This window comes from Trichomycterus rosablanca, chromosome 5 (genome assembly GCF_030014385.1).
Source record: "Trichomycterus rosablanca isolate fTriRos1 chromosome 5, fTriRos1.hap1, whole genome shotgun sequence".
NCBI classification, from domain to species: Eukaryota; Metazoa; Chordata; class Actinopteri; order Siluriformes; family Trichomycteridae; genus Trichomycterus; species Trichomycterus rosablanca.
The window spans coordinates 34,786,684-34,797,041 of record NC_085992.1 but is presented as its reverse complement, the minus strand read 5'-3'; the positions used below and the strand labels follow the sequence as shown (position 1 = coordinate 34,797,041).

At 35.8% G+C, this 10,358-nt stretch overlaps 1 protein-coding gene across 1 annotated transcript; it reads right to left on the bottom strand.

Moving 5' to 3' along the window:
- Positions 1-8,527: 8,527 nt before the first annotated feature.
- Positions 8,528-9,490, bottom strand: noto (notochord homeobox). The gene is made up of 3 exons (XM_062995089.1): positions 9,118-9,490; positions 8,828-9,015; positions 8,528-8,722 (listed from the first exon to the last, which is right to left on the bottom strand). Exons 1-3 carry the CDS (start codon positions 9,488-9,490, stop codon positions 8,528-8,530), a joined length of 756 nt encoding a protein of 251 aa, XP_062851159.1.
- Between the last annotated feature and the right edge of the window lie 868 nt (positions 9,491-10,358).

Here is a 10,358-nt window from a genome sequence, read left to right as displayed (position 1 = left end):
TGTAGCCTTGGCCATCTTCATGTAGCGCAACAATTCGTCTTTTAAGATCCTCAGAGAGTTCTTTGCCATGAGGTGCCATGTTGGAACTTTCAGTGACCAGTATGAGAGAGTGTGAGAGCTGTACTACTAAATTGAACACACCTGCTCCCTATGCACACCTGAGACCTAGTAACACTAACAAATCACATGACATTTTGGAGGGAAAATGACAAGCAGTGCTCAATTTGGACATTTAGGGGTGTAGTCTCTTAGGGGTGTACTCACTTTTGTTGCCGGTGGTTTAGACATTAATGGCTGTATATTGAGTTATTTTGAGGGAAGAATAAATTTACACTGTTATATAAGCTGCACACAGACTACTTTTCATTGTGTCAAAGTGTCATTTTGTCAGTGTTGTCCCATGAAAAGATATACTTAAATATCTGCAGAAATGTGAGGGGTGTACTCACTTTTGTGATACACTGTAAGTTTAAGACATAAAACCATAACACTGATGAGCTGGTAAGTAAAAAATCTTTTCAACTGAGATTATATTTGCATAACATTGTACTAATAGTTATTTTTGTGTTTTATAGGAAAGGCCCTTGAGATCTATTATTGAGAGAAATATTTAACCAGACTGACATGCTCAGAAAATCCTCAATAAAAGCAATGCATAAAAATACTTAATTAATGTTGTTTTTCATTTACCACCTTTTTTAACCTTTGCACCACATATTGAACACAGGGTCTAAAATCAACTTGTAATTTATATCTAGCATTACATCTGGAAAAAATATACAAGGTAAAAGAAACATCTGAGGTAGCATTCTGATGAAAACAAAAAAATATACATGGATGAGTTTAGGGTATATGCACTCAAAAAACAAAGAATTGGCATTCGTTCTTGTTAAGCAAACAAATCAAATTGATATTAATTGATTTGACCCATTTTTAAAATGTACTTAAAATATCTGTGTTAATACAACGTAATTATCCTAATTGTTAAATTGACGTAAATTAATCAACTGAAATAAAAGAGAATAAATTGAGTTTATCCAACTCTCGCGAGGTTTTAAGTTCATTAAAGAAAAAATTTTACTTTTGATTAACTTAAAAAAGTTAAGTAATTGAACAGAAAACCCCTCCCATAAACGTGTAAGTCCGCCCCTTTTCAGCTGATTTTCTTGTCTTAGTGTAGCCATTTTTTCTTGTGTTCAGGTAGTCATTTGTTTTAACTTTTGTAACCTGCAAATTACTTTTTACTTTTAATTTAAGTCTTTTTGTAAAAGTAAACTTGTCTTTCTCGAATATCTTTTGAAAAGTAGAACCTTTGTTAAACTAAGTCGACGAACTTTATTCCCCCGACTGTGCTGTGTTTGAGTAGCATGTACACCAGTCTGACGGAGCTTTTTCCTCTTTCATCCGTTAACCCAACTCCAGTCTAATTTTGGTAAGTGTTGTACTTTACTTAACAATTTTGTTTAAAATAAATTATTTTAATGTTGACACTAAATAAATAATCAAACAGCGCTGCTTTATTTGCCGTATTTAGGCTACATGCTAGCATGCTAGCCTTTATACGAAGCAAAGAGTGTGCTGGCTTGTTTTATTGTAATCCTTATATGAACGCTATTAATGTTGATATTAATATTTTTGTTTCTTTGTTTTGTTTTAGAGAGCTGCAGCCAAACGTTAAGAAATCAGCTTGCCGTGTGAAACAGTACAGGTTCATGGTTACTGTAAAGAGCTGTTTGTGCTTTCATACAGTCTGTACAGTTTTTAATGTTTCCTTGACATGTTGTATTTTAAGTAAATACTTCTGAAGTGAAATAAAAAAGAGAAGAATTTTATGATTGTCTGTTTTTCTATAAATAAACATTTCTAATGTATATTTAAAATGTATTTAATAAACTATTTTAAACTATTTTTTTTTAAATTGAGCTCAAGATAAGTAGAATTATTGGGAAAAGCAGTTGGTATAAAAAAAAAAGAGTTTAATCAACTTGCCATTTATGTGTAATAACTTAATGTTTTAAAATCATAAGTTAAATCAACAAAATTAACTCAATTGTTACATCAATTTTAGTACAATTAGTAGAACCAACATAAGTAAAATAAGTTCAATCAACATGGTACATTAGGTTTGGAACAACTTAAATGAAATAAGTTGCATCAACTTAAGGAAAATAAGTTGGACTAGAAAATCTTGTCCAGATTACCTTAATGAGTTGAGTTAAACTTAACAGATCAAATTAAGTTTAGACTACTTAAATAAATTGTGTTGGATAAACAAAATTGCTTTATGTCCAAAGAAATAAATACAATTGTGTGGAAATACTTTCCATAATTCAATTAAGTTCAGCCAAATAATTGTTTTTTTGAGTGTGCTTTTCAAGAATAAATTAGGTCTTTGGTCCAATAAAATGAGGATTTATTTTACAAAAAAAAGGACTGCAAACAGAAGCGTTTGCTTTTTATGTATAGGAGAAATTAAAAAAAGAAAAAAAGCTGTACAATTGAGATATGTCTGAAACTATGTCTAAAAAGTATGGTTATGAATTGATTGGAGTTCAGAAAGGCACACATATGGGTCTATAATTTACACTGCAAAGCCACAACAAAAACAAGTCTTTAAGTTCAAGGAAATGTCTTTGAATCAGGGCAAGAGATAAAACAATACTTACTTACATTAAGCCCAAGGATTTTAAAAAAGAAGAAGTTGAAACCAAACCTTAACCTTACTAGACTTAAGCAAATTGGGCCTTGGTTGGGGAGGTATGAGAGAACTTTTTAGTTACTCTAAAAGCCAGATGGAAGCCACTGCTGAGTAAAAGGCAGACCACTTGGATTTTGCTTGGATTTGGCATGTAAAGGATGTATAGGATGCTGGCAACATGAGTAAAAAGATCCTCTGGTCTGATGCAAATTTAACTCTATGATCAAAACAGAACAGCAAGCTATAACATTTATCTGATGAAAATAGGCATTGCACATCACCTGGCTAATACCATCCAAACTGTGAAACATAGTGCAGCATTGTGATATGAGGATTATTTAAAAAATTGATGGACAGATATATGCAGCCAAATACAGAAAAATCATTAAACAAAACTTCTAAGAGCAAACAAGTAAAGACAGTTTAAAGCATACACTGTAAAAAGGACACTGTGAAATGTACAGTAACTTGCTGGCAGCAATTAGCCAGTAAGTTGCTGTAATAAATTTTACAGTACGCATACTGCAAATTTAATTACAGTAACTATAAAATACTGTAATATTTATTACAGTAATAATCACAGTACTGTAGCTCTTTTTACAGTAATTTCACATTACTGTAACCTATTACAGCAGTAATCACTTTACTGTAATTGTTCTCACAGTCTTTTAATTACAGCAAATATCAGACTACTTTAAAGGCATTACAGCATTTAACACTAAAATAATATTCGAAAAATAACTATACATTGTAAAGATTAAGACACTGCATTTGTAACAAAAAATCATTTATTGAATTTCAACATTTTAAAAATACATAGATAATTAAATAAATAAATTCATATTTTTATAAACACAGCTGTTCTGAACAAAAACAAAAATGTGCAAGTGCTTTGTTTTACATTTGCTGGAATCCACATCTTGGGCTGAAGTTTTCTTCCCTGGACTGTAAAGATAAAACAAGGAATTACTGTTACTGCTATAGAAATGTATATACAAGACTGGAGACTATGACAATTTAGTTAATTCCTAACCTCCCATTAAAGATATCACATTAATAAACACATTCTACTATTAAAAATGTGCTGTTTAAAATTCTTACCTGTTTTGGGGCTCTGTTTTGCTTTAGTCCACTTCAGTAGGCTACTTAGACATGCCTCACGGTAACTAGAAAAAACGAGTGACGAGTTTCACCACATGGAACATGGAGCTACAGCACACGAACACACGAACGTTACGAACAGTGTTGTTACTCCTACGTACATTCAACTTATGCCGTTATCAACTAAATATCACCAGATAACAAAATACCATGTACAAATAGCTTATTTTGGTAATGTTATGAACGCTGGCTCTCTATCACTTTTGGCTAGACCATTAGCTAGTTGTTTATCAACTGGCCGATTAGTTCTATGTTTAGCGAGCTAGCTCGCTCTCTGTCTTGATAGCGTTTTAAAAGAGTAGGTGACTATTATCAAGTAATTCTAATTTCTGTACCTGTTACTGATGATATAAAGACGTCTTTCTGTCTGAGTGATAAAAAAAAAACTAGTATTTGTGTTAGATATAATGCAATCTGTACTATTATCAAAGACGGATTATTGTTTAAACTGACAGAAAAAGAAAAATCCCGTTTAAACTTACCGTATTGTGATTCACAGCAGAAATATGCTTACTGTAGAATTTGCCCACCACTGAAACTTGACCATGATCCTTTGCAGATCTACAGTAAAATGCTGTGTACAGGTTCTACAGTAAGAATTTTATCATTCTACAGTAGTAATACTGTAAAAACTACAGAAATTTGTTACAGTGTACAGCTAAAACAACAATGGAGAAGCTTTTTGGTAAGTCACTGAATGCCCAGTCAAAGCCCTTAAGCTAAAAAAGACAAACCCCATTGAACAGAGAAATGAAGATGGCAGTTTTCGGCTGCTCACCAACAAATCTGACACAGCCTAAAATAATTTACTATAGTAAATTAAATAAATTGGCCAAATTCATGTGTGCAAAGCCTGTAAAGATGTATCCAAGAAGACTTCTGCCAAAGTGTTGACTAAAGAGTGAATGCTTTTGTAAATATGATTTTACAAAAGAATATTTTAAAAACGTTTTCATTTAATTACTTTATCATTATGGATGATATTAATGGATAAAATGGTAATCACATACATTCAAAATCAATCATTACAGAGCACAATACAATCTGCAAAAAAACAATGGGTTTAAACATTCTACAACAACTGTACTGTAAAAACTATTTTGCAGCCGGTTTCTGATAGTTAAACCCTAGATAGATAATAAAAGACCATGCAAGCAGCTTGAATAGATATTGTTTTACAGTTTACTTTCATGATGATGGCCAAGGTGACCCGTTCACTGGGTAAATTAAAGCTTAAATAATTAACATCTTAAGTCATCTGTCAGTTTGCCATTAAGCATAAAATTAAGTAAAGCCTTCACACTAACAATTTAATTCAGTCTTCATCAGCATTTTATTTTAGGTGCTAGCTGCTCCAATTAGGGTTGTCAACTTTCAGAACTGGAAATAAGGAACACCCTGGGCTGACGGGTTGGTGGAAGGCATAGGGTGGGGGGTGGTATGGCGGGTGTTTACCTGAGCGGGAGCGGGGAGTAGGCGGTTAGGGTTGCACCTATAAAAAATATAACGGGTCTTACACCGTCATGGGAACATTATTAAAATGTTTTATTTAGGCTGTTTAACATTTATTATTTTCATTCTTTATAATAATAAATCAGAACCATATTTTAGACAAAACAACATAAAGAACATCATGTAAAAAATTTTCTCAGTAGTGCAAACAATATTTTTACATAATCCATCTTCACACTGACATTCCTTCACAGGGAAGCCGTAGCCTAGTGGTTTAGGTACTGGACTATTAAACAGAAGGTCACTGGTTCGAGCCCCTCCACTGCCAGGTTGCTGCTGTTGGGCCCCTGAGCAAGGCCCTTAACCCTCAGTTGCTCAGAATGTATACTGTAACTGTAATGTAAGTCGCTTTGGATAAAGGCGTCTGCTAAATGGCGAAAATGTAAATGTAAATGCCACCCCGGTTCTGGACTGCGTTGCTTAGGGGGCAGTGAGAAAAGTGCCGGATCTGCTTGTGTTACTTTACTTTCGCCCTACACACGGCGTTACTAAAACTAAAAGTGAACACTACTTAAAATAATAACCAAACGCTTTCTAATTACCACAGTAGCAACAGTTTCCTTCTGTTTCATACATATCACCCTGTCTTAGTCTAATCTGCAGCATTTCTCTCCCATTGATAAAAATACGGAACATCACCTTTAGTTTCCAAATAAGGAACGATTACGTGTGACGCAGACACGTAAGTGCGTGCCCCTCCGGAAGTCATTCAAAATGCATTACAGTGCATTACACGAAAAAAATAAGCTTTATGAGAGTCTATGAGTACGGAGCCCCTTAGTACGGAGCCCCTTAGGGGTCACTAAGGAAAATAAATATGTGAAGACAAAATCCGTACCCTCAGTTGAGTAAACCGTACCCTCGGTTTAGTAATCCGTACCCTCAGTTTAGTAATCCGTACCATCAGTTTAGTAAACTGTACGCACGGATTTGTAAACTGTACTCTTAGTTTAAAGTCCGTCCGCAGTCACGCTAACTGCGCTACAAGTTTTACTGCGCGCCTAAAACCCGTTTTACGGTAATACAGTTGTGAAACATTGAAGAGGATAAAGCATCTTTTTTCAGCTTAATATACTATATATTAGATATAATAACACACACATACACACACACACACACACACATATATATATATATATACTGTATATATATATATATATATATATATATATATATATATATATATACTGTATATATGTGTGTGTGTGTGTGTTATATCTAATATATAGTATATTAAGCTGCAAAAAGATGCTTTATCCTCTTCAATGCTTCGCAACTATATATATATATATATATATACGCAACAAAAGACATACCATGGTAAAATTATGCAAATGTAAAATTTTAAAATTCCATTAAAACAAGTGGAATTGTTACAGACCAATTTGAAAGGTCTAAAATAAGCAAATCAAATTATTATCAAAGCACTCCACTTTTTTCTTTAAGAGCATTAACTCTCTTATTAATGGAATACATTTCAGACATCTTTACTGTAGTAATCTGGGGTGATGGGATAGCAAACTTATTAAAAAGTCAAATCAATAACAATAAATAAACAATAAATCAATAAATCAATAAATAACACTAGTACTCATCTTGTGATTTTGAGACTATTTTACCCTAGGAATTTAGAATAATAGGATTGCAAACCAACGTAAAGTAAAATGCAAATCAAATTATTATCAAATCACCCCATCAGACTCTTAAAGAATACTCCTACTTCTACTTACTGACTTTATGAATCTCAGACATTTATACTGTACATTTCACTTTACGTTGGTTTGCAATCCTATTATTCAAAATTCCTAAGGTAAAATACTCTCAAATCACAAGCTAAGTACTCGTGTTATTTATGATTGTGGGGTGGCATTTGATAAGATTTTGATTTGACTTTTTAATAAGTTTGCTATCCCATCACCGCAGCTGTAAAAAGATGCTTTATTCTCTTCAATGCTTCGCAACTGTATTACCGTAAAACGGGGTGTGGGCGCACAGTAAAACTTGTAGCGCAGACAATCCGTGCGTACGGTTTACTAAACTGAGGGTACGGATTACTAAACCGAGGGTACGGTTTACTAAACCGAGGGTACGGATTACTAAACCGAGGGTACGGATTACTAAACCGAGGGTACGAATTACTAAACCGAGGGTATACGTATTACGCTCTTCATATATATTTTTTTCCTTAGTGACCCCTAAGGGGCTCCGTACCGTACTAAGGGGCTCCGTACTAAGGGGCTCCGTATATGAGAGCGATCCGGGGCGAATTTCAGTTAGACTGCAGTTGCCCCAAAAGGGGCGGTACCGTACGGAACACAACTCGACGCTGATTGGACTACGATATTCCGAGGCAAGACAGACTCCAGAACAGTCACAGATAGTTTAACACTGGTTGAATGTGATAGAAAAATTTCTTCCCTTTCGCCCTTTGGTGGTGCGTCGCCCGATCGCCCTAATGAACGAGCCGCCCCTGTAACCTGGTCATATAGTATGTTTTGGTTTAAGTCTGGAGATGGTTAAAAATGAATTTAAATTAGGAAAAAGACATGCATACAGCCTTTGATCAGCTATCTTTGTATTTCTAATTTACTATAATCATATCTTTACTCCTGCAGTATTTTATTTTAATATTTACTTAAAGCACTGGTAATCCTATTTTATTTATTTTATCCTATTTTATAAATGTAATCCAAATCACTTTTTGTAAATAGTATATTTCAAGACTGAGCAAATTTCTGTTTTTTGTTTTACATTTCTTAGGATAAAGTTGGAATTAAGTTCAATTGTGTTGTTTTGTTTTATTCTTTCTATTTCACAAAAAGATGATTTTAGCTTCTCGTGGCTGAATAAAGTTACAGTTTCATGTAACTGATGTTAAACATTTTTCCCCAATTAGTTTATTAAAACTGGCCTACAAAATCCTGGTCCCTTGATGAAATAACTCTTTCTCTCGTTCATTTTTTAAAAAATATATATAATCCATTTATTTCATCCACACAAAGGTATACAAAAGAAGGAGCAATACTCTTATAAGAGCAATAATACAAAACGTTTTAAATATATAACTATTAATTAAATACTTGACAGTTTTTACACTGTACAAAAGACTCCAAATCGGCTATATACAAAAGCAATGCTGAATAGGGTTTTTGTTTCTTATGCGTGCAGAGAGTCATCAATGTCTACATCTGAATCCTCGCTGAAGTCGTTCTCCTCGTCTCCATCATCGTGACCCTGTGATCCTGGGCTTTTTGGTGGCACTGCCAGTCCCAGTTTGGCAAGTTTGGCCTGCTGCTGCTCCAGACTTTGTTTCCTCCACTTTATGCGTCTGTTCTGGAACCAAACTTTGACCTGAAGAAGAATGATTTGATTAGTTTTAAGTTTTAGGTAGGTATGTTTTTTTTAAAAGAAAAAAAGTTATGTGGTGTATTGGAAGAATTTGGGCAGTTTATTTACCTGTGCCTCGGTGAGCTGGAGTGCTGATGCTAGAAGAAAGCGCTCGGATCCCACCATGTACTGCTGGCGCGCAAACTCTTTCTCTAACCTGGACAGCTGCTCGTTGGTGAAACTGGTGCGCATCCTCTTCGATTTAGCGCCTTTGTGCTTATAGTGCGAGTGGACGCCTGGTTTACTCAAACCCGCATCTGTAGAAATGAGAAAATAATTAGTAATATGATCAGAAATTGACCATTTGATCTAGTAAATTAGCTACAGAATGTTAATTCATCTAAGGAAAAAATGCTTACCTTGCGAGTACATAGTTCCAGTGTATGCTGTCTGGTAACCGTAGGGCGGACAGTAGTATCCGGGGTAACTGGTTTGTGTGTGCATCACAGCTGGGTTGTACAGGTAGTGAGGAAGCGGAGGGCACATCTGTCCGGCATGTAGGTAGACGCCTAGTGGAGATGGTGCAGGGCTTACCGAGCCTTGATGTGGACTCGCCCTGGTTTTCTCGTTGTGATCAGGCTTGGCGAGCAAAGCATCTATGGTGAAGGATTTCCCTGGACTTGGTTTGGCAGCGGTTGCCAGGCACGCACTGCTGGCATAGTCCGGGTGAAGAGTAGCGTTTGGGCGCACTGAATATCCGTAGGGTCCAAGAGCTCTTGTAGGGATCTGCATGGTTTCCTCTTGTGTTATCAAGGGAAAAGTGAAAGCGAAGCAAATAAAAAAAGGATGTCCGCGGGCTTCTGTTCCTTGCTTGGAATGGATTGAAGTGAAATGATACTCGAGAGAGGCAGCGGCCCTTTATATACCCGCCCACAAGTGCGAGGTGTCAACGACCCCCTTTGGCGCTTTTGTCTTTCAAAGTAGCAGATGAGTCAAACGAGCGGCGCTACAAGGGATCCAATTAACTGATGGAGTTGTAACAAGCTGAGATTGTCAAATATCCTAATGGCCCTTTCCACTATATGCCCCGGAGGTAGCCCGGGAACATAGAAAGGGGGTCTTGAGCTGAGGAGCGGGGGTCCAGATTTACTACAAATTCCTGCATGGCGGTGCGAGCCAGAAGCTCCCGGTGCTGCTGAGAGGGGCCATTGATGTTCCCAAATCATCTTATTTCGGATCTCTGGAATCAAAGCACGCCGCCAAAAGCGCCACACAGCGGAACAAATACCCTCACATTCAGAGGTCAACACGAAGAAAAAACACTAGAAACTTCTAATCACATTTGAGTCCGTTCTGTATCTTAATTTAAGAACTATGAATCCAGTTAGGAAGAAGAATGCCTTTATTTGTCACATATACAAATGCACAAGTACAGTTTTGCACATCCCAGCTTGAAGCCATGATTCTTGCATGATTTGTTTGATTCATATGACATTATTTAATTCATTTATGTGGACACATTATTATTCCGAAACCTCAGTTATCCGAAAATTCAGTAACACTGTGTATTATCTTTAATCCCGGTTTCAGTCTTAAGGTGTCAAATGAAAGTCGGCGGTCTGTGGCTGGTCTACAGGTCTACGTGTAGTTCATCCAAACA